General features: G+C 41.5%; 3 protein-coding genes across 6 annotated transcripts in view; all 3 read left to right on the plus strand.

Annotated features, from left to right (window-relative positions):
* Positions 1-1104, plus strand: part of LOC115584580 (collagen alpha-1(XX) chain-like) — a 43099-nt gene extending 41995 nt beyond the window's left edge. For 2 of the 3 annotated variants that reach the window (XM_030422107.1, XM_030422109.1), the window contains exon 42: positions 361-1104. In XM_030422107.1, coding sequence (XP_030277967.1) covers positions 361-389 — 29 coding nt within the window. In that variant the 3' untranslated portion in view covers positions 390-1104. The remainder of the gene's footprint in view (positions 1-360) is intronic. The other variant, XM_030422108.1, reaches the window with a different exon arrangement.
* An 828-nt stretch (positions 1105-1932) lies between these two features.
* On the plus strand, positions 1933-5989 carry dpm1 (dolichyl-phosphate mannosyltransferase subunit 1, catalytic). The gene is made up of 9 exons (XM_030424418.1): positions 1933-2119; positions 2455-2554; positions 2710-2743; positions 2846-2922; positions 3280-3305; positions 3963-4058; positions 4180-4248; positions 4353-4467; positions 5451-5989. Exons 1-9 carry the CDS (start codon positions 1989-1991, stop codon positions 5553-5555), a joined length of 753 nt encoding a protein of 250 aa, XP_030280278.1. The 5' UTR covers positions 1933-1988; the 3' UTR covers positions 5556-5989.
* Positions 5990-7370: 1381 nt separating this feature from the next.
* On the plus strand, positions 7371-23357 carry adnpb (activity-dependent neuroprotector homeobox b). Of its 2 annotated transcripts, none has more exons than XM_030423457.1 (4): positions 7371-7483; positions 15283-15399; positions 18022-18114; positions 18310-23357. In XM_030423457.1, the coding sequence occupies exons 2-4, from the start codon at positions 15292-15294 to the stop codon at positions 21301-21303; spliced, it is 3195 nt and encodes a 1064-aa protein (XP_030279317.1). In that variant the 5' UTR covers positions 7371-7483; positions 15283-15291; the 3' UTR covers positions 21304-23357. The 2 variants fall into 2 exon arrangements, with proteins under 2 accessions (XP_030279317.1, XP_030279316.1); XM_030423456.1 differs by lacking the exon at positions 7371-7483 and adding an exon at positions 7627-8093.
* The last annotated feature ends 1132 nt before the right edge of the window (positions 23358-24489 follow it).

Below are 24489 nucleotides of genomic sequence, written 5' to 3' on the forward strand. Positions count from 1 at the left end.
TCTTGTCATGACTGGATTAACTGAATAAACAACTGACCTTAAAGGAAAACAAAATTTATACTGTTTTACTTTGTTTATATTTGGCGGACCCTGCCACTTTTCTAATTTCAAACTATGATCTGGGACCTTATTTCCTCTGAGAACAGTTTGTTTATTCAATTGTGGAAAAAATAAATATTCCAGAGTTTGTATTATTACCTTATTAATATTGTAAATATTAAAATTCTGAATTACTCCTCAAAAAGTACACAGTTCCATGGTTTACTTTGTATCATGGATTTATTCACAACATTTTTCCAACCTTAGCAATTACAGTGATATTATGTGTTGACACTTTTTGTGTGTGCTCTCTTCACCCAGAAGACCCTTATTATGGTTACCAGCCTTGATTGGATATTAACAAGGAGGACACTGAGTGACGTCTGTTTGAGAAGACTATGGTTCCTTTGGAGTTGAATAACAGACTCTGAATGGAAATAAAAAAGCACCACTGAGGAGGTTTTGTGTGTTGAACTTGCCACTGACTGATCTGAAGCTCTACAGTATGTGAGAAAAGGAAACAATAGAGGAAGGTTCTGTCTGTCTTCTTCTTGCAGTGTTTTTCATCACTAAATAACAGAGAGAAATATACTAAGAATAAGTCTGAAGCTTTCTAATATAGAATAGTGTTACAATGGACAGATAGCGTCATAAAGGAAAATTGGTTCCATTGGGATCAGTCTTGTTTCCTCTCATGTAGTGTACACCATATTCGCACTGAAACCTTTTGTTTTTCTTTGTTTATGTATTCATGCACTGTATCAATGCTAAGTAGTTTAGCCATCTGTGGTACATTTCTACTTATTTCACTTGTCATTTTAACCTGAACTGCCTCAAGGATAATGAAAATGGATAATCCATGGTGTAAAAGCTTCTTTTTGTTCCATGGTATACGTGATACTGTGAGAATTTCATGTCATGTGTATGATCATTTGTATATTGTTTATTATATTTGCTGAATTCAGTTATTCTTGTATGATTTTATTCTGTACCCAATTTGTATTGAAAATTAAGGTTTACATTTTATGATTTTATGGGTTTGGGTGATAAATGTGTGTGTGGGGGGGGGGGGGGGGGGGATCAGTGTCAGAGAGGCTTTTTTTGTTTTCGTTCGTATGTATGTTTTGTATCTTGTTAATAAATTTCCATTAATATGTATCATATCAAGTGTGATGCTCTTTTTTCTCTTTTCCAAAAAACCTCGCAATGCACTGGTTGCCTGCGAGCTTCGGGGCTGCCGTTCTGACTTCAGACTTCCTGCATCAAGTGAAAAATAAATTGTCTCGCGGGAATCAACATGATAATAACAGAAGTCCTTTTTCGACTCGGAACGGTGGTGAAGAGGGGATTGTTTCCAATGGTCTCTATTTTGAAGAGCACAGTGGAAGTTCCAACCTGTAAGCTAGCGGCTTAGTAAAGTGGCCTCAGTGGTACCCCCGCTTCCGTTCTTGTCAGAAATGTTCATTTACTTTTCAATATAAAGCGGAGCCATATTTCGTTACTGTCCTTCGGCATTATGACAAAATCAGTAGAGCAGAGTAACTGACACAATTTAAAAACAAATTACCAAATTGTAATTATCAATCACATCAGGGTTATAATGTTAGACTAGACTATTTATTGTACAAATGTATGTATTAGCATTTAACTGCGACTAATGCTAATCCGTTTTAGAAAAAAGTACCCAAGTTATACTTGGGTCAAAGTAAAGATACAGTGTTAAAATATGCCTTTAATAAATACATTGAAAATAAGCAATAAACTACAATAAATGATTTATGATTCAAAGCCTTTCTGTGATGTTCAAAAATATGGCCATCTAAAAATGGAAGAAGTGACTGTCAATACAAATACTCAATTACTTCTCTTATTTTGAAAAAAATGAACAGGATAATGTGCGGCACGATGGTCGGCTCTACGCAGTGTGATTACAGGAGATTCACGTCGCCATGGCAAGCCGCAAGACTTCGCACCAAAACCGCGTCAATGGGGACAAATACTCAGTACTGTTACCTACCTACAACGAAAGGGAAAACCTACCTTTAATAGTGTGGCTTTTGGTGAAATATTTCGGTGAGAGGTGAGTTCCGGGGAGACAGTAAAGCTGCTCGGCTAATGCTAGTTAACGTTACTGCTTTAGTAATGCTGGCCAGTGATGAGCTGTCACTAAACCAATGAGAAAGTGACAGCTCGACTCAGTGCTATTACGTTGGCTTTCAAGGTTTATTTTGCCAAAGCTACAGTTTAAACGGGTTATAATATTTAAGTAGCTAGCTCTAGCTGGTTAATGTAGCTAAATGAAGTGTCAACTTGTGTGTATGTGCGTATGTGCGTATGTGAGTGTGTGTGTGTGTGTGTGTCAGAGATACAAATTGAAGGAACAAAATAAGCTCTTGTTGAATGTTATGTTTACAGTGGATTTAACTACGAGATAATTGTCATTGACGACGGAAGCCCAGATGGGACATTGGATGTGGCAGAGCAGTTGCAGAAGATTTATGGCGAGGATAAAATAGTAAGTCAATCACATGCAGTGTCTTCATAGATTGTTAAGGTGTGTTTTACAATGTTTATTTTTCTACCATGGCGTGTAACAGCTGGCTCTACTTAATGGATGATTTATAGGATCTTTATGCAGACGTCTAATCTGTTTTTGCTTCTGTTGTTCAGCTTCTGCGACCAAGAGCGAAAAAATTAGGCCTAGGTACGTTCAAAACTTTGTGTGGGAAAAAAAGTGAAAAGAACATTGCTGTATTCATATCGGCAAACTTTCTTTCCACTGATGAGCTCTGGTTTCCTCTCTAAGGCACTGCCTACATCCACGGCATGAAGCATGCTACCGGGAACTTCATCTTCATAATGGATGCAGATCTTTCCCACCATGTGAGTGGAGCCCGTGTATTTTTATGTAACATAGTAGGTTGGTCTACATGAATAAATTGTTCTTAGTCTGTATCTAACAGTTATATTTGTTATTGATTAGTCTGCCTTTACCTATTATTTATTTTTATTAATATTTTTTTTATTTTTTATTAATTAATTATTATTAATTAAATGAAAATAAGGAACAATCTCCAATTTCCCACAGAGTATCATTCAAGCCCCACTTTCAAAGTGCTTGTTTTTCTAATTAGACTCCCATGCAATTGCAATATTATGTGAAATAATGCAGTCTCTGTGCACAGTATTCCATTTTACACAGCATGTTTCATCACTCTTTGTCATTTTTTTTTATTTTAGCCCAAATTTATCCCGGAATTCATTGAGTAAGTGTTTTTATTTTTCTTTTCTTTCTGATCAAATGATTTTGTTTTTTGTTGTTGTTTTGTTTGTTTTTGTTTTTGTAGGGATGCACGATATCTATCCAACCACTAAATTATTCTCGTGATATTGGAGAATTATATTACTGAGTATTTATCACAATCTGTGAAATTGTAGCATATCAATGGAGCCAATAATACAAAGTCAACCTACTTCCATTGACTAAGGATGCACACCGTTTACAGCAAGTACAGTTAAGTAGGTGGCTGATTGCATCTTCAAAGTTGTTTTTTGATCTACCAATAAACACAGAGAAGAAGACGGAAAGGGGAAGAATATGGAATATCATAAATCCACCATCTTTGCTCACTAGGTCTTAGCCTTTTTTATCCCTCAGGTCTGCAAAATGTACAGGTGAGGACCTTTTTTTAAATTAAAATAACGACTTAATTGTTGGTATTGGCCATAGCAGGCCAATTGAGTAGCAGGTCATTTTCTGTTATTGGTATCAGGTGAAAAACAAATCCATATCATGCATCCCTATCTTTTTACTGTATTTCAAATAGTTTTCACCAAATTAATGTAAAGTTGCTGTGCCACAAATGACAGTTGGAAGAAAACTTGAGCACATATTTTTTAATTGATATTATTTTATTTGTTAGAAAACAGAAGGAGGGTGATTACGACCTGGTGTCTGGTACTCGATACCAAGGAAACGGAGGTGTATACGGCTGGGATCTGCGCAGGAAACTCATCAGGTCAACATCAGCACTGTCTTCAATATCCACTCACCTGTCTTGCAGTTACCCTGATTTCAGCTGGCAAGAAGCAGATGTTTGATTTGATCTGCTTCCTTCTCTCTCCTTGTCTCATTCACAGTCGGGGGGCCAACTTTTTGACTCAAGTGTTACTGAGACCCGGTGCTTCAGACCTCACTGGCAGCTTCAGGTAAGTGCTGTGAGTGCTCGTGAAAGAAGCGCCACTGACCTTTGAATTGTGCATGCATGCTGTGTTTTCTCACAGTCCCGCTGTTTTTTTCTGGCTGATGTCAGGCTGTACAAGAAGAAGGTGTTAGAGAGTCTGGTTGAGCAGTGCGTGTCCAAAGGGTACGTCTTTCAGATGGAAATGATCGTCCGTGCCAGACAGCTCAACTACACAGTTGGAGAAGTAAGGCCTAAATTAGTTTGGTCATGTATTTATGAGGGTTTATTTGAAAATATTATTTACCGAGCATATAGTTTCAGATAAATCCTTATTTCCTTGTGTGGACCACACAGTGACACTGGAGTTGTTCACCAGATTGGAAGAATGATGTTTCTCTAGATTCTAGAGAAACATCATCACTTAAGTTGTTTGTGATTCTGATTGATCTAGAGTCTAGATCAGTCAGAATCAGAAACTTGTGTACATTACAGTTGCTCCTTCTAGAATAAAAATATTCATACTATAGCTATAAACCAGTATATATATGTAATATATATAAAAGGCTGGAAAAATGTGCACATGGATTCCTTTGAAACCACATAATTAATGTTGGAAAAATGTCTTTTTTAACCAAAACTACCCTTGCCTAAACCCAACACAACTGAGACAGAAAACTGAAGAAAAACAGAAAATAAGTCAACTAAGTGTAAAAATAGTTTGACAAAATGTGCAAATTGGGATATGAAATCAGGTCTCCTAGGTGAGAATCCTAATCGAGCCCATGAAGCCTGTACGGCTTGCTCGAATAATAGACTTTTGTTGCTTTCTCATATGTTGCAATGATGGCCTAGGAACAGCACCAACATGGTGAAATCAGATAGACTTGCACATTTATAAAACCTTAATTCTATTTGTGGACATTTAAACCATATTATTCTAGGACTAGTTAAAAAAAAACCTGGACATACATTTCAAATATGGACAAGATTAACAAGAACATTTTAATTTGTGAAAACTACAATTCTGTCGACTTTAGAGTTCCTTGTTTTTTCTACACAAAACGGGTCATATCTAGTCTGTTTTGCACCAAGAAAAAGATTAGACAAATTCTAGCTCAAGTGCTGCAAAAAAGCGAAAGGGTCTGTAACCTCTGAATTGGATTCTTCAGTGCTGTGAGCCTGCATCCATGAACTAAAAAAACAATTCTCTCTTCCTCCAAACAACAGGTACCCATTTCCTTTGTGGATCGTGTATACGGAGAGTCCAAACTGGGAGGGAACGAGATTGTGTCATTTGTGAAAGGACTGCTCACACTCTTTGCCACCACATGATCCGTGATGTAGTCAGTCTGGACGTCCCACAGTAGTTTAGTATTCTTTCAGTCTTAAAGTTGCTGTCTTTAATACAGTAGTTTTATCTGAATGTCAGTAGGGGGGGTCCACTTGCCTATGGGCAGACAGTGACATGATGGCAAATGACAAGGGAGACATGTTTCTCCTGTTGGCCCAAAAAAAGCAAAACAAATACAAAACAGTATCCTGTCAGTAGCTGTCTTGAATACTGAAGGAACATAGTGCTTTACATTCCCGTCACCCTCTGTAATTTAATTTTGAGCAAAGCACATAGTGTCTCATCATTCCCATACAGACAGCTGACTGAACTCTACATTAACACAGTTGTCCGAAGGGTTCAAGTTCACCTTTTACTCCACACCTGTGATTGTTTGTATAGAATTAAACACTTTGTATCGTTGGATCATTCTGAATGTGCTCTTTTTTTTTCTTTACAATGAGTCAAAACCTACGGTAAAATGGGTCACAGAGAGCGACCACCCCTCTCATCAATATTTAGCTAACACAGAGCGCTGATATGATTTAACCTTCAAGAGCTTTCATTGAAAACTCTGTGAGAGCATGACCTCAGGCCAATCCTGGCTGATTATAATGATGACTACCAATCGTGTTAACTTTTCAAACGATAGCCAAAGGCTGTGGCTCGCCAGAGGCTTAACCAACAACAAAGGAAACAAGTTCATCTTTGACCTTTGGGAATAAAAATATTTAACTGAAAGCTCAATTATGTATCAGCTTCTTTGGACCTTTCAACAACATTTTATGATCCTTCCCAGTACGCGGTTTGGTATATTCTCTACAAAGGCAGTAGTACTGAAAAGGTATCAGCTTGAACATCTCTCATACTTACACTCCTGTCTGTCTACTGCTTAATAAAGGTGTCTATGCTGGAAAAAAAATCTTTAAATAAAAAATTAATAAAATAGTCACATTCTGTTATTGTGTTATTCAGGAGTTATATTGAAAAATGGTTTGCTGGGGACCTCCTGGAAACCACTCATGGACCCCTGGAATTCCACAACCACTGCACTAATAGGTCTGGGTGACTGCATCAGACACTTAAGACATTTAGCATCCCACTTTTCCCCCTGCTACACCACTGAATCGAATTGTCCTGTGCAAGGCTGGATTACCAAGCAGCGACTGCCTCAGGACCCCCATGAAAGCTCCCAGCTTGTTGTGTCTTGTGTGACTGTTTTTTGAAGGTTTGTTGCCCTTGAAAGCATTGCCTGACACCTAAAGGTGGGCCCTGCTTAATTACATGTTCTTGAGACCTTGTCTCAAGATCAAGTGATGCCCTGCAGACTTACCGAACAACAAACCTAGAGTCAGTCAGGTTGTATTCTGGGATTAGAAAAAAAAACTAATACAAACAAAACAAACAATTGAATGCACAGAAAGTGGCAGGAGAGGTGGGCAGTTGGTTTTTAGCTCACTTTAATAAATAATGATGATGATGGGAGGAGGAGGAGGAGGGCAGGAATGAATCCCAGCTGATGAGAACCTCCACCATCACTGTAACCAGTTAAATGCAGTGTGACATTGGACTAACTATCAGTACAAGGTACCATTCTCTGGGCTGCCCTTCAGCAGGAAAGTAGTCCCGGTCAGTCTCGAGAATTAGGCAGTCACTAACACAGCATAGTACAGCGCCACCTACAGTCAGCCCAACAGTGGAGACTCCTCAAACTGAGTGCTGAGGCTCTGTGTACATCCGACCCTCCGCAGGGAAGGAGGGGAGGGGGGACCGCCAGATGTAGAGGAAACGCGCATGCGCATAAATCGTAGCGGCCCACTCCAGAAGGACGCCCGCTGTCGGTCATATCCCGCCACTACTGCGCCTGGTTGTTTACCCCACAGCTTCGACTACAGGAACAGAAGGCAGGCTCCAGGTTTTGAGGGACCAGGTAGGTTTTTTTTTATTTTTTATTTTTTCCGGGAGCGTATGCTTAATTGGCTGAACTGATTGACGGACCAATCAAGAGTTTTAATGAACCGGACTCGCGAGGCTCTCACAATGAGATTATTTATGCTAATCAAGTAGATGTCACTTCCGCCCCTTTTATTTGCGCCATTTTGGATAGGGCAGTTTCTAGGCTGGATGTGTATTGTCTGTCAGAAAAGAGAATGGGCAAAACGTTGTCGGCTGCCTGGCAATCATAGGCACACTTAGGTCATTTATTTGAAAGACTGGACGCGCTGGTAGATGTTCCCATAAACAGGACATGTGCCTGCCCGCCCCGATACAGAGAATGGAGGTTATAATTGTCTAATGAGTCTCGGAGGCTTTCTGTTCCCGTTTGCCGACCAGAGGAAGAGGATAGTCGGCGAGGGAGAATCGGGTTTGGAGGATACACCGACGGCCGGGTGGCTGGTTCTCCCCCTCGAAGCTAGCTGTCACCTGAACGGATATTAGCGAGATATCTGGAAGGAGTGGAAGTGTCTGTAACGTACATCTCCTCAGTCATCCTGAGGTGACACATTTCACTCAGACGGGAGCACTGGATGTGAAAGCAGGTAAACTTGTCTGTCATAATGTTGGGCTCTGTAACCGTCAGATCGACAGAGTTTGCCGTTAGCCGTGGCTACCTGCGGTGATGCGATGGGTGGTGGTGAAGAACTACAGCTAAGGTAACTTGGCTGTCGATATAGTCAGCGTTATGTTTTCAATAAGTCAGGGTGTTCAACGTTAACTCAAGTTGGACGACTTCTCCTTGAGGTTTGTTTATAACAGCCCGCTATAATAAAAGTGAACATCCTATGTGGGAAAATTAAGTACACAAATGGCAGCATTAGTTTCTGAACTGAGCCCGTGTTGTTGGTGCGAGTTGGCTAGCTTAGCATGCTAACTTAGCGCAGTGTGTCCCCAATTCTTTGTCAGTGGCAGCAGCTCCCTGCCAAAGCTATCGATCTGGATCCTGCCAGATGTTGATCAGAGATTAGATTCACTGACACTAACGCTCCCGCACCGCACGATCTGCTCGTTCTGTCCACAACTAAAGCTGCCACGACAGATGTTGCGAGGTAACGTTTTCAATGCAATGCTATGAATATTGAGAGTGCATCTACATTACTGGATAGAGGTTTGACTCAGGGACACAGGATGCATATTCACAAATACCGTTTGTGACATAGAATTCATTCAATTGTTTCCTAAACAATGCAAGTTTTCTCTTGAATAACCAAACCCTTAAAGCTGATCAGAATATGGTCCAAGTTCAACCAGTTGGAACAGGGTTGTGATGCACTCATACCTCGTGTTTGATCCAGGGGGAGGAGGGCTGTCACTTAGTCAGGGCAAGTGTCAGATCATGACGATGATCATGGTCACTACTATCATCCAAACACACAACGACCCTCACCAACAGTCAGCCCTCAAGCTTTATTGCTCAGGGTTACAGACAGGTGTTGAGCCAATTGACACAACTAACCCCAGGAGATTTTAAGCATCCCAAACTTTTCTGTGGTTATGGACGTCACTGGCGGCTTCTCCCCTCAGGAAACATCTACACATTGACACCTAAGGGTGGATGGCAGTAGTCAACCAGAACATAGGTTGTCACGTCCCAGTGGAGGACTGACAGAGTAAGTGAGGAAATCTGTGGGTGAAGGTTTGTAGGCCTCCTGTTTTTTTTTTTCTTTTTTTCAGAGCACAGTAAAAAGGGGGAAACCTGTTTTCTGCCAGCAGCCCTCAGCAGAGCAGAGCTGAGCCGAGCAGCCTCCTATCCCCTTTCCTCCCTCTCCTCTTCCTTCTCTCCCTCCCTTCCCTCCTGCTCAGCCTCTCCTTGGCTTTTTTTCTCTCTCCTTTTCTTCCTCCTCCACCCCCCCACCCCCCCACCCCCCATGCCTATCCGTCGCCCCTCTTTCTCTCACCCTCTTCCATTTTCTCCCTCCCAGCCTCCTCCCCTCCTTTCCTCACCCACCCTCGCCCCTGATCCTGTCTGTCCGACCTCCCTGCCTCCCCATCCCCTCCCCCTCCCACTTCCGTCGCTCACTCCCTGTCCTCTCTCCTTCCCTCTCATCTCTCCCCTCACACTCCTTCTACCCTCGCTCACTCGCTCCCCTCCCCTCCTCTCTCTCTCCCTCCTCTTCCTCCCAGCTGCCCCCCCTCCACACACACACATACTCACCCTCCCCCTTCACTGATCTCTCTCACTCCTTCTGTCCCTCCCCTTCCAACATCCCTCCCTCCCTCCCTTCTCTCCTCTCCTCCCTCCCTCCCTCCCTCCCTCCCCCTCCACTGCAGACATATTGTAGAGGCTGCTGCTGACTCAATAGGAGGCGCCATTCTGTGATGGTATTGCGAGGCAGGGAGAAAAAGGGGGCAGGCAGAGTATAGCGAGGCTTACATAATGGAGCTCCTCTCTAGCGCCATCTACAAGTAATGGGAGGAAGCAGGAAAGAGACAGACAGGGGAAGTGGGCAAGGATGTGTCTTCCACTCATTCTTGCGCTGGCACATTTCTCAATGGAAGAAAGTGAGACAGCCAGGCGGATTGACAGAAATGTGTCTGGTTCGCTCAGCTCTTCATTAGACCAACAGTTGGTGGAGCCACACACACGCAAACAGTTCCCCCTCTTTGTTTTGTCTTTTCTAGAAGGCAAATAAGCTGAGGCATTCACAGGAATTGTTTGGGACTGTGCTGTTTGTGACTGAGCTGCCTTTATGTCATCTGACATCAGTGACCTTTGACCTCACTACATGGAGCTCTGATTTTAATAGACAGTCGACCTGCCAATTTGGACAGTGAATTGAACAGCCTGTACTTCCTCTGTCCTATACTAATGCTAAACTTATTGTAAGTGATTATAACACAGAGTGAATGGGATGACGGTGGCTTAATTATGTATTGTAAGGTACCAGTTGATCCGTCTTTCACTAGCAACCTTTCTCTCTACTCCTGACAGCTAAATGGGTTTTGGCCAGGTTTTAACTGCTGGAACAAAACAAAAAAAGAGTTGAGAATAGAATTATAAGAATAATAATTTTGTCATAAGCTATTTTTTTAGCTGTAGTTCATAGCTAAAAACTTAGATAAGCTGCTAACCATTTAGCACTAGCTTGAAACTTTAGTGCCCTGAAGTTTTCTCATCCACAATCAAAAGTTATGTTGACATTCAGTCTTTCCCACCAAAATGCATTGTCTGTATCCTTGAGAAGTGTCCTTTGGCCCTGCCTGATACATTACCACTACCTATCATTCAAAGGAATAGAATGAAATGGAGTGCAGTTTGGCTTTTGTCTGTTTGAACCCAACTGAGTCCGAGAGGGAAGTAACCAAGGCTGATTCAAACTCAGAGGGCCTTCTGTGTTCTAAATCCGGACCTGACTTGAGCTGAAGCACCTAATGTGAGCTGCGGCTGTTTGTGTTAGGGGATGATCGCACCAGGACGTGTTGCTAGCTTCGCGTTGTCCACTAAACCATTGTTTTCCTATGGCACGATGCACCTGGCGTGCTCTCCCCTCTTGCTTCGCCTCAGGCATTTCTAGCTGTTTTTAAAGATGTTGAACTGCCTTCAAATTTTCAGCACTAGTGGCAAAGTTATCAATCAATCACATCAATTACATATGAAGGTCTGTCGCACACACAGCCCCACTCAACGGATGCAATATTCTTTTTTGCCCAATATAAGCATTTTCAAAGCATTTACTTGTGTGTTCAGTAGGGCTGTAACGATACACGTATCCAAACTGAAATCGCGACACTCAGATCCACGAACCTGTCTCGCGGCGTGAGAAGGCAGAATCGCGACACAACTTCAAGTCCAGATCCAGCCCTATGAGCTATAAGTAGCCCCTTTCACACAGCAACGCTGCATTAACACCACATCGGTGGTTCGCCAATTCTCTGACCTTGGTCGTTCACACAGAGCGAAGCACCGCTGGAGTAAAGACGAACCACTATGTAATTCACACAGAAAGCCGGCGCTGCGGCTCCTAAAGAGACGTGACGGTACGCGTCATGATGATGACACGTGTGTGTTTTCAAGGTGTTTCCCAGGTGTCCCCCTATAAATCTAAACCCGTGAATAATTTATAACCATATGGATGCTGTTTTTAAGGTGTTGTGATTGAGATCCTGACCCACCAAACATCCTGGAAAGTAACACAATTACATTTTTCACTCTAAATTACATAATTACATAATCATCAGTGAACAGGTCGCTGTTTGACACTGTCACTGGCGGGGACGGAGGCTGTTTTCTGGGGGAAAGTTCACTGAAGTCTCGGTCAGGAGGGCTGACCGTCATGGTGATTTATTCTCATCACAAACACTTGGTGAGTAAAAGTTTTTTGCCGGTGACTGACGCTTTCGGGCAGAAATGTGATGAGGAGTCGGTAGGACAGACAAGAGGACAGATGCTTCTCCACATAAAGCTGCTGTATTTTTTTCTCGTTGCCAAAGACAGTTACTACGTTACCTTAGTTTGGTTCTGTAACGTTGCTTTGTGGGACATTTCTCTTTTAAGTTGGGTGAGGGACCTGTGCAGTTAACAGACCATCCGATAGACACGGCCTCCATATGTGCAGCCGGCTCATCCATTCACACTGATTCAGTTTGCCAATACTGCGAGGCGAGTATCACATACAGAAGTAATTGAAATGTTACATGAATAAAATGTGTAATAAAAAAATAAAAATAAAATCGAGGTTTGTATCGAACCTTGGGTCAAAAATCGTGATACAAACCGAATCGTGAGTTTGGTATATCGTTACAGAACTAGTGATCAGGGCCTTACCCTCTGTTACACAGTTGTTATCATGGTTACAGCTCACTTGCTCATGCTGCTTACTGACATGCACAGTGTGGATGATCGTGAAAAGGCATTGTTCCATGCAAACGGAACTGGAGTTAAGTCCAGGCAGTAACTACTACTAATACTCATTTGTACTTTTTTTTTTTTTTTTTTCAACCGGGCCTGCTCTGTCGGGTCCTAACCAGGCGGACTGTGCCTGGAGTGGTTGCCCACGCTCATGTGTAAAATTATTAGCAGGAAAGTTAATGGCATTTCCTACACATATGTGCATCAAAATGCCTTGTCCAAAACTCCAGATTGTTCCTTTTTTTCTGTTTTGTTGTCATGGGTTATATCAGGTATTGTGGTAACATGTTTGCCTGGTTAAGCCTCACCAGATTGTTAAACTGCTGTGCTAGCAGGCCTTTTTCACTAGAGAAAGTTTGATATGTCACGGCAGAAAAAGTGCAGACACAAACTATATAATATCTGTATTTCCAATTAGCGGCCTCAGTTTCAGGGTCCTGTCATTGAGTCTGTCGTCTTTCTGTCACACTGCCTGTGTGAGCCAGTCTGCCAGCCATCCAACACCGAGCGCTCTGGCAAAACAACACAGTTATACAGCACGGGCCGGGCTAAACAACATTATCAAGAAATGTGCCATGTTGACCAATCACAAACATACAGGCACACATTTCTGGCGTGGACAGATTATCGGGCTGTTATTGTGCATTTTTCCAAGTATCAGGTATGCAACATCCTCTTACAATGTCTTGCCCTTACTCTTCAAAGTAACAGGTAACTTAATCGATCAAATAAAGGCAGTAGAAGTATAAAGTAGCAGAAAATGTAAGTACTCTAGTGAAGTACCTAGAGGTTTGAATCTTCACTGGCCTCAAGATAGAAAACGATTCTGCTGTCAACAATTCAAATGCAAAACGAATCTCGATGCGTCTCAGCGTATGGCATCCTCAGTGATCAATATTACTACACGTGGCTACTTTTTCATCATTTGAACTCCCCATTTATTCAGAAAGTCATTCCAATAATCACACTACAGCAGTCTACAAAATATAAGCTGCATACTTTTCAATATCTGTACCTCAGTACATAAACATTACAAAAACAAAACATTTATTTATCTGCAGAGCCTTACACGTTTTTCATAATGGTATTGTTTTTACATGGCAGCTTTAAAGTAAGGCATCTGTTGACTCTTCTGCACACACCTCTGTCAGAGTTTGATGGCAAAGTAGACAGCGCCTCTTCAGATCTGGGGCTGATTAGCTTGGCTTGCTGTAACAGTTATTATTCATGGCTGCAGATACTGGCTTCAGGTGAAAATGGCTAACATGATTAGTAATTGTTGTGAGGCAGAGGTCACGCTTAGCCTGGGTCTCCTCCAGTTCGTACTTCCCCAACAAGTTCATAAGGTCCGACATGTGCCCTGGAATGTCGTTTAAAAAATTACCCCGTTTAGTTTTTATTGTCACTCGCAGATGATGTCTGCCTCCCTTCGACATACAGGTGATGCCGGACAATCAACAATCAACATAAGCAGCATACTCTCAATTATTCTGTCTCTGCATCGCTGCAGAATCTTCTATATCCGCATCATGATGCATCTTATAATTTTGAAATTTCCACACCTCTTAAAGTACCTGAAAATTGTACATAGGAACAGTACTTTTCAACTAAATTGAACGTGGGTATATTCCATCACTGGTTGCTTGGTTGCTTGATTTCTAATAATTGGCATCGGCCCTGAAGAAGCCATGTCGGTCAACCCCTGCTTTGTAACATGAGAACTAAATTGCTGTGGTTTACCGCACTATCAACATAATTAAAGGAAATGGTTGCTGCTGTGATAACTTTACAGAGTTGTAAAATACAAACCTGTCGGGGTCAGTAGGCCTGCACTGATGCAGCCCTCTGTGTTGCTGTTTTAATACAGGGCTGTTGTTTGCCTGTACCTAGGGCTGGGCAATATGGCCAAAAGTGTTATCACGGTATGTTTTTTTTATATCGATGTCGGTAATTATCACGATATATTTTTAACAATAATAATAATGTTGAATTTACAGTTTTAAGAGTATCCTCCTTAGGACAGAACCCAAAACAAATCAGAAGGTACGCTCCGGTTTATAAAATACAATTATTTATTGTCAGATACTAGATGACAAACATTCAACAGAACCAACTAACCAAACGGCTTTATGTTAAACACTGAATAAATAACATGATAAATATGTACAACAAATTGCTTGTTTCAAATGTGTCTTAAACATTTTCGAGGTAGTACACTGAACTGAACATTGATTAAAGAAAATGATAAAAAGTTAAATGTTGAGGATGATTATGCTACTGTATCCTGTGAATAATGCACATTGTTGAGCTTGCAGGTATTTGTTTAGTTCAGCTTCATCAGTGTCTTTGTGAGTTTCCTCACACTCCGTTTTGCTAGTCAGACCGCTCAGTTTCTTGTGTCGGCTCGACATCGTCATTCTGAATTGTTGTGAGTGGGAGGGGCCAGAAACATGCATCCACCACATGCATTTGTTTCTCTGCTGTGCGATTGGCTGTTGGTGTAGTGTTTTCTAGGTAGAGGAAAACGGACTCCAAAAAAAAAGTTTTTTATCGAAAATAAAGGTCATAAATTTATCATCGTTATTGTGGAAATTTTTATTGTGAAAATGTTCGAGATCGTTTTATTGCCCAGCCCTACCTGTACCCCTGTTAAGAGGATGCTCTTCATCAGTGTTGAGTCTGAGCACTGACTGTCATCTCTGAAATTGTTTTGATCATGGCTTCCCTTTTATATGTGTCATACTTGGAAAGTTGATTTTAAGTACAAGGTTCTTTTTTAAGTAAACTGTTTATTTCCTGACTTTGGGTTGAGTTAACAGACACCTGTCCTTATGTTACCCTACACCGTTTGACAACATGCTGTGTGTGTCTTTTCTATTCAGGTGGGCAGAATGTTCCAGCTCCCTGTCAATAACCTAGGCAGTCTGCGGAAAGCAAGGAAAAATGTCAAGAAGGTCCTGGGAGACATCGGCTTGGAGTTCTGCAGAGATCACCTAGAGGTGAGCATGCCAAAACTTTTGTATTTTTTTTTTTTTAATGATGTAGGCACATTCTACTGTATCTTCATGTTGATGGCTTGACCTTAAGATGAATACAGTTTATGCATTCCTTGAGTTTCCTTGAGAATGCCAAATATGACTTTGTCTTCAAACTCACATTCCCAGCATCATTCTCACCTCTTGCTGAGGTTTAAAAATGGTTCTTGTTTGGATAAATGTAGTGCTTGTGCACATATGGGAAATCTGTTTTTCTTTAATAAGGTTGATTTAGTAGTTGAGAATCCAGTTGGTTCGCAGTGGGGAGTAAGTGTAAGCAGTAGGGTGCCTGGCACTGCTACATAAATGTAGAGAATCTATGATGATAGTGAACTGCAAAAAATGGGGTTCAGGGATCTTGAAGGAGACATCTAGATTTTTTTAAAGTTCCTCATATTTGATTGGGTTGGTAACCTTGTCTTTGTCAATTTAATTTAATTTGTCAATTTAAGCATGAGAATGAGCCAGAATCTGTAAGATTTATTTTACACAATAACATTATATAGAACCCATACATGAAAACATTTACTTATTTTCTAGCTCGAAAACATGATCAGCAATGTTGCTAGATATGTGTTTTGGTCTCTGACGTGTTCAAATCTGAAAAGATACAGTAACTTACTACTGAAGGGTCTAAGGCAGCGATCCTCAATAGGTGGCCCCCGGGCCGCATCCGGCCCGCCGGCCTCCTGTTTGTGGCCCCCGAACTTTTATTCCTTCACCATGTGTTTTGGTTGGGTCAGCACGTTGTGCACCGGGACTTGTCTCCATGCCAACGATACAGAGACAGCTGGGTCACTCACCGCTGCGAGCGCAACTTTTAACTTTCACTTTCGTTTTCGGAGCAGTTCGCGTATTCACATTTTGCCGGTGGTAAAAGATTGAAAATGGCGTGTTTCCAAGTAAACTGCTATTACAAAGTGGACAGTGAAAATCCGCGACTCATAGAAGTTGTGATTTAAAATTTGCATTCATTCTCCCCCACATAGCCCCACATATCTGACAATGCAGCGGTAACAAAGGCCAGACGTAGTTTAACTAGTTCTATCCCGTCTCATCATATATTATCAAACACACAAACGTTGTAACGGACGGGGAGTTTCTCCTGGCAAACACCCTTTCACTCATGGTGCCAAAATGTTTATCATCCTTTTTAAAACTCAACAATCAAAGAACAAATGACGTGAATTAACCCACAACCATCTTACATATCATCTTATTCACAAACACATTCACGAACCATAATTACACCAACACCAACAGAATACCCAAGAGTCATTGCGCCACAGTCCACAAGGGGCGTTACAATATGCCAGGAGAAGCTGTGATGAAGATTTCCAATTTGAAACGGCATTATGAGACGAAGCATAGGAATTTTGAAGAGACATTTCCTCAAAATTCAGAGATAAGCACAACACAAATAAATGCACTGAAATTGTCATATCAAGCTGCAAGCAGGATGCTTGTCACATCTATGTCACAATGAAATAAAATAATGCATGACTGAAGTGATGGACACAATGTTTGAAGGCAAACAAAAAGAGGAAATATTCAACTATGTATTTTAATTTATAGTAAAATGGAAATTACATTTTATTTTAGTTCGTATTTTGTTGTTTAGAATGAAAAGCACATTTTGTTTTGAATATTACAGTATTATTGCATGTGGCCTGACCGACCCCAATACATGGACCTTTGAGTCATTGAAAAAAATCTTTGTGGCCCTTTAAGATTTGTCTTTGAGTACCCCTGGTCTAAGGGATGCACCCTGTTCTTCCCTGATAATGTTGTTTTGTGAACAACACATTTGTGTTGAAATCACAGAAATAAACAACAGAAACCTTGCTGTCAAATAAAATAAAAAAATCCCTTGGAGACCATTTACTCATAATGCTTATAGTTCTTGCAGAGGTGAGAACCTTTTTGTCAGTCATCAAGACATACTACTTTGCAGCTTATACCACTGCTCTAGTTAGCATACTGCTAAATGCGATTGAGTGCCGCTCAATAAAACTTAGCCTCAGTTGTCTGGGATTCACAGCATAAGAGAAGTGTGTTCACTATAAGCACTTCAAGGTTCTGTCTTTAATGTCTGTGTATTATATATTCAAATAGATGTTACTTGTAAATGTCACCGTCGCGCAAGCCTAGGAATAATAATAATAATAATCTGACACACGTTAATTCAAACATAAGTTTTTCCTAGGTTTGCACACTTTGGGACCCATTCAATTACCCTGGGACTCACTCCATTGAAAACCTTAAAAAATATATCAAAATCACTGCATTATGTAAATGGTTGTCACAGTGGACAGTAAAAAGCTGTGAATGGGTACGACTGTGACATTTTTCTAAAAAAAAAAAATTCAAATGCAGGTTATACCCGGCAGATTTTGGATGCTTACATGTCAACAAATCTGTAGCCTGCAGTTACTCTGAAGCCCCTTCTTTTTGTCTGGTTGTAAAGTGTTTCATGAGTCCATAGAGGCAATCTTGGCCCTTATAGATGTTTCCAATAATATTCTTTGGATTGGTTATGCCTTTGTTCAGTCATCAAGTATTAATCTTAATTTCTTTGTTGTTTAGGACTATAAAGACTTTACTCCTCCAGATGTGTATATAAAGCACACGACATGGGAAGATGTGTGCATGTGGGAACCATCACATACCAAAGTCCAGGTGTGTGACACACACAGATGCACACTCACCTATAAATGTAATGTTTTTTGCAATGTTTATCTTCAAGTGTATTGATTTAATGATAACGTTTGTGTACAAAAGCAGAAAAATTGAAAAGGTTCAATAAAATAATTTTGTATTTTATTCACTCAAAAACCTTGTAAAGTCTAAGCTTTTTTTCACCTCTGTCTCCAGGACTACAGATCAAAGCCTTTCTGCTGCTCCGGCTGCCTCTTTTCATCCAAGTACTTCTCTGCATACAAGAGCCATTTCCGCAATGTCCACAGCGAGGACTTTGAGAACAACATTCTTCTCAACTGCCCCTACTGCACTTACAATGGTAACAAAAAGACTCTGGAAACGCACATCAAACTTTTCCACATGCCTAACAACACTGTGCGGCAGGGCCCCGGTGGAATGGTGGCAGGAGCTGGGGGGATCATGATAAAGGACGGAGTACTGAAGAGGACTGGGGACAGTGTTGAACAGGCGGTGTACTACTGCAAGAAGTGCACCTACAGGGACCCTTTGTACAATGTGGTGCGAAAGCACATCTACCGGGAACACTTCCAGCAAGTGGCCCAGCCCTACATTGTGAAACCAGGAGAGAAGACACATGCTCAAAATGGTGGCACAGCAGGGGCCACAGGGAATACAGAGAGTAATAACACAAATACTGTAAACAGTAACCAGATTCATTGCAAGAAGTGTCTGTTTGTTCCAAGGACCTATGAGGCACTTGTTCAGCATGTTATTGAGGACCACGAGAGAATTGGCTACCAGGTGACAGCCATGATTGGGCACACCAGTGTGATAGTCCCCCGTCCCAAACCCATCATCATGATCCCCCCCAAAACTCAAGGAGACAAGACCATCATTGGGATGGGCCCTAAAGGTGCTGTAATGGCCACGACCAGGTCTCCTGGCTCGCAGCAGCTGGGTCGGGTTGTCATTGCATCAAAGACAGGCTTCAACTCAAGTCTTCTATCTGGGATGAAACATGACGCAGTTCGATTAAAAGCTGGGAGCACCCAGCCATTCTCTATCGGCAGCCAACAGGTGAGGGTTACTTTGCCGGGGAATGCCCAGGTATCTGTGCCCCAGCAGTCGCACGCAGCAAAGCAGCTTATTTCTGGTGGCAGCATGAGGAGTCCAATTGGGGTCAGTGCCTCTTCCTCTCTCAAATCAAACCCCCTGGGTTCACGTGTCCAGGCAGCAGCTACTACTGTAGCCTCTGTCACAGCCAAAAAAGGTGGCTCCTCAGTTCTTGGCACATCCTACACCCAGAAGTGGAAAATCTGCACTATCTGCAATGAGCTCTTTCCAGAGAATGTGTACAGTTCACATTTTGAGAAGGAGCACAAAGCAGAGAAGGTGCCTGCTGTAGCCAACTACATCATGAAAATCCACAACTTCACCAGCAAGTGTCTCTACTGCAACCGCTATCTCCCCAGTGACACACTGTTAAACCACATGTTGATCCATGGTCTGTCTTGCCCACACTGCCGTGCAACCTTCAATGATGTGGAAAAGATGGTGGCCCACATGCGGCTGTCGCACCCAGATGAGAGCGTTGGACCACGTACAGATTCACCGTTGACCTTTGACCTCACTCTGCAGCAGGGTAATCCCAAGAATGTTCAGTTGATTGTCACTACCTACAACATGAGAGATGCCCCAGAGGAGTCAGTGGCGTTTCATGCTCAGAACAATAACACCTCTGTCACATCAGCCTTGTCTGCCTCCCTATTATCAGGCAAGAGGTTAATGCCTCAGCCTACACCCAAAACACCTTCAGGGGCCACTGACAGTGCACCCGCCAAGAGTGCCCCACAGGCATCTGTTCCCTACAAGAGGGATGTTGGCAAGACATTATGTCCTCTTTGTTTCTCTATTCTTAAGGGGCCGATCTCAGACTCACTGGCACACCACCTGAGAGAGAGGCACCAGGTGATTCAAACAGTCCACCCTGTCGAAAAGAAACTGACCTACAAGTGTATTCACTGTTTGGGGGTTTACACAAGTAACATGACGGCCTCCACCATTACTCTACACTTGGTGCACTGTAGAGGTGTTGGGAAATCCCAGAATGGGCAGGACAGTCGGGCAGCTCATTCTTCTCGAGTAAGCCAGGCCCAGAGCAGCACTCTCAAACGGGCTGGCTTTGATAGCTCTGACACTAGTGCACCAAAACGAAGGAGGCCAGGACCCCCAGGGGAAAGGGCCAACCCCCGGGATAGCAACGGTCCATCTACGTTTGAAGAAAATCCAGATGAACCTGTAGCGCTGGCCCTCGACCCCAAAGGCCACGAAAATGAGTCATATGAATCCAGGAAGGCATTTCTAACGCAGTATTTCAATCAAGCGCCGTATCCCACACGACGGGAGGTTGAGAAGCTGGCATCCAGTCTGTGGCTATGGAAGTCCGACATCTCCAGTCACTTTGTCAACAAAAGGAGGAAATGCGTACAAGAATGCGAAACCCAGAATGCCAGTGTGTTGCTGGGGTTCAGTATGCACGAGCTCAGCAAAGTGAGTCACGAGCTGGTGGTGGTCCAGGATGTCGTGTATGAGGGCAGACATGTCAAGAGGCGGACATCTAGGACGCATATGGGTGTGTCAGAGCAGGCTCTTAGAAGACACAGGGAGAGTGTAGCTGCTAATGGTGGTGTGGCCCTGCCACAAAAGGGAAAGCCAACAGGGACTGTGGATGGTACTAAAGTAACGCCATCTGCCCCCAAATCCAACAGTGCCAGCAAAGACCAAACCAAGACAATCAACAGCACCTTACAACAGAAAATGCCTCTCGATCTCTCAGAGCCCATTGCCATTGACTCTGACAGTGACGAGGAAGAGCAGCAGACGGATAACAATGAACAGGAGGAAGATGTACATCTCCGTGGTAACGAACAGCTTACTGGAACTAAGGAGAGAGGTGAGCCGAGGACAGGGTCCAAGTTTGTTTCAGATCTAGATGATTTGTCAGACGACGAAGACGATGAGGATGACGAAGATGATGAGGATGAGGATGAAGGAGAGCATGTAGAGAATGGCTTTGGGCCCTCAGAGGGCTCAGGAAGACATGCTGCCAAAGGAAGAGACACTCTGCCCATCATTATTCCGAAGTTTGTACCATCATCTGCAAGAAGCGGGAGAGACCAGGCCCAGCTGGGCAAACAGCAGGTCTGACTGATAAAATCAAACCAATTCACAGAGTCAGAAAGACGATTGAGATTTGATCCACGGCAACAAATCTGCCTCGCCTGAACTAAAGGACACTGCCCAGTCAAATTGGGTACCTGTGAAGGAGGGAGTGATGTGGAGTGAAAACTCAAAACAAGCCATCCAGTGACATTTAAAGGCAGTACTCAACGAGCAGCTAGGATTGATGTAAAGATTTGTTAACAAAGTTTTAATGTTTCTTCCCTGAGTGGGAGCAAGGTGCAAAGACAACAGTGAAGTTACACCAAACAAATAGAAAATGTTTTTTGCCTTCTATATACTTTATTACATTGAGATAAGGAGTTATTCGTGTTGATTTAGCCACTGAACTTGTAGGTGTGGCTTAAATATTGAGTTGTTGTGAGTGAAAGCTTTGAAGCTGACCAGATAATCCATCATTTTTCATGTAGTTATACTGAAATGGGTAGTGTAAATTTGTACAGTCTTTTAGACATGTTTGGACACATGTTGCCATACATGTACCCTTAAATATTTGCTATTACCTGTGTGTAAGGTAGCCTCATATGTTCTACATTGGTATGCTTAACAATAGGTGTCGCTGTGGTGGCTGGTATTTTCTCGTATGTTTAAGTTTATTTTTTAACAAAAACCTAGTTTTTTTGCAAAATAATATATCTATATATAAATGAAATAACAGAATTGATTTGTTTTGCTTTCAACTTAGATTTTATTTTTTTTATTTTATCCTTTTTTTTATGATTTCTGTTCTGAAAGAGTAGTTGTTCCAACCTCTTCTAATTCTCTTACAGTATAAAGGAGCATTTCATGAACTTGACTCTACTGAACTTGCTTTCAATTTTAAAAATTTGGACTCCTTTGCCCCATGAGACTGGACAGTAACTATACTGACATCCACAAAAGTGAGCTTTTTTCTGTTGTTGTTTTTTTGTTTTTTTTAAAAAGACAATTGTGTTCAATATGTGTTTTCTGAATAGTGCGTATTTGTTTTATGTTCATTTTTCACTTAAGCATTTATGAAGAATAAAGTGCTGTAATCGTGCTTCTCACAGACCTAATGACCAAGCCAGCTTATTTGTTCAAAATAAGTAAGGATGGTGCACAAAAGTCATTCTTAGTACTTGATGATGCACATTTAGAAACACTTTGAGTGTGTTTATTTATTTGAGATTAAATATTGTAAATCTGCTTTTGTCACCAATTCTCTCAATTTAAACTTTCTCTTTAAACCTGCTTCTTAAAACTTAAAAATGCGGTTTTATGATAAAACAGTGTTGCGCTCAAAACTCTAGGAATCAAAGACTTTGAAACTTTTTATACAAAAGTAGTTAAACACACGGTGATTGTTTTGGTACTAGCTAACTTGTATAGCAGTGAATGGAGTTCCCTCTTTTTTGGTTTGAAAAGGGCTATAGATTACTTCTCAGGAGAGGTAGACATATGGCATTGTGTGGTTAATGTCTCAGTGCATTGGTGGGAGTGTTTGAATAATGTAATACAGTGATACAATGATTTTCAACCTCAATGCCAGGACCCCCTGGCAGTCCTTTGAAAGGTCATCAGGAACTTACAGAGATATAGAAAAGTTGTTACAGAAACTCAAAGGTTCATTTAATTTGTGTATTATAACACATGGTTGTACAATGAAATTCAAGTTGTAGTCCCTTTATCCTACACAAGAAAAACATTTTTTAGGGTGAAGTGATGAGGATGAGTTAAGGAATCTCACAATGAAGCTGTTCTGTAGTCTGTTCATGGGCTTTGTCTGTTACAATTCTTTTGGCTCTGTGCAGACATCTAACTTCACTGATACCACTGATGCTCTGTAGATGGGTCGATGGTAGATCACCCGCTGTAGAGCCTTACTGTCCTGGGTTGTGTATGAACCATGCCAATTTTAGATTTTGTAGTCAGGATGCTTTCTATTGCTCCTCTGGAAAAAGTGACAAAATGTTGGCACTGGACTTTAGCCCTCTATAAGTTAATTAAGAAGGAGAGCCTTTTCGGTGCTTAAGTTAAATAAAAATGACTGTATATTGAAATACTTGATTTTTTTCACGATTTAGGTCTTTAAATGTCCTACAATGAAATCCAAGAAGTAGAGAAAAAATCCCTGCTTACCACCTGTGACCACACTGAGGACACAATGTGTGATGAGGGATCACAGGGTAGATATGAATTAATTTGAGGAATCGCAAGTCAAAAATGTGCTTCCAAAAATCGTATTGAAAAACATTGCTTACTGATAAAACATTCCTGAACTAGAAAAGTGGTGCACACTGATAGAAGGTACTGATTTGAGGATGGGGACATCGGTGTACATTTTTGGACATCATGGAGACGGCGAAAGCTTCTTTTGAAACTGTAGAAGGGCAGAGGGACAAGACTGTTCAGAAATGCCGACTGGTGCACAATAACTTCCCCACTGAGATTTTCAGCTTCCCCACTGAGTAAGCCAAGATTTGAGTGCAAAAAAATGCAAGAAAATGTAGTAACTGTTAACAACGTATATGGATATGTTTGGTGTACAGGCTATTTCAGCACAATTTGAGAAGGTTGCCTACAGACATAATTTTTCTGTCTTAACAATTTATCTTAACCATTAAGACACCAAATTGCAGCATGAAAATGTAGGTCTTATACTGTCAGTATACATTGGTCACAAATGATGCATGTCAACTTGTTTTCTGTTTGTCTGCAACATTTTAATTGAATGTAAGTTAAGTCATTTATTGACAGTCAAACAGTGATGATATACTCTCATTAATTATTCAAGAAAATAAAGCCTTCAATCTCCAGATATGAAAATGAGAATCTCCCTTAAGTTGATTAAATCTTTTTTGAGGAAGAGTTCAAATTAGCCAATTGAATATTTCATTTAGCAATCAGGTCTGAAGTACCTTGACATATCCATATCCACCAGGACATCCTAATGAAATGTTACATTGCTTTGCAATTTGAGAATCCAGTGGGGAACATCAATGGGATTTTCTTCCAAGTTCTTACATTTCTTAAAGAAATAATCATATTTTCTTTCCTTCCCTGCATAAAGGATGCACACCTTGATGAGAAGCCAAAAATAGTTCCAGGAATGTCAACCACTGCTTAGTAACCAAAAAGAAGTTGCTCAGCAATTGAACCTCACAAGAGCAGAGTGTTACGTATATCTTTGGT

This window comes from Sparus aurata, chromosome 7, assembly GCF_900880675.1.
Source record: "Sparus aurata chromosome 7, fSpaAur1.1, whole genome shotgun sequence".
NCBI classification, from domain to species: Eukaryota; Metazoa; Chordata; class Actinopteri; order Spariformes; family Sparidae; genus Sparus; species Sparus aurata.

Excerpts from the sequence above, each read along its gene's own strand:
- adnpb (XM_030423457.1), top strand. The coding sequence starts at position 15,292 with ATGTTCCAGCTCCCTGTCAATAACCTAGGCAGTCTGCGGAAAGCAAGG. Across the intron at positions 15,400-18,021 it reads TCTGCAGAGATCACCTAGAG|GACTATAAAGACTTTACTCC; the intron begins GTGAGCATGCCA and ends TTTGTTGTTTAG. Across the intron at positions 18,115-18,309 it reads CATCACATACCAAAGTCCAG|GACTACAGATCAAAGCCTTT; the intron begins GTGTGTGACACA and ends CTCTGTCTCCAG.
- dpm1 (XM_030424418.1), top strand. The coding sequence starts at position 1,989 with ATGGCAAGCCGCAAGACTTCGCACCAAAACCGCGTCAATGGGGACAAA. Across the intron at positions 2,555-2,709 it reads TTTATGGCGAGGATAAAATA|CTTCTGCGACCAAGAGCGAA; the intron begins GTAAGTCAATCA and ends TCTGTTGTTCAG. Across the intron at positions 3,306-3,962 it reads TTTATCCCGGAATTCATTGA|AAAACAGAAGGAGGGTGATT; the intron begins GTAAGTGTTTTT and ends TTTATTTGTTAG.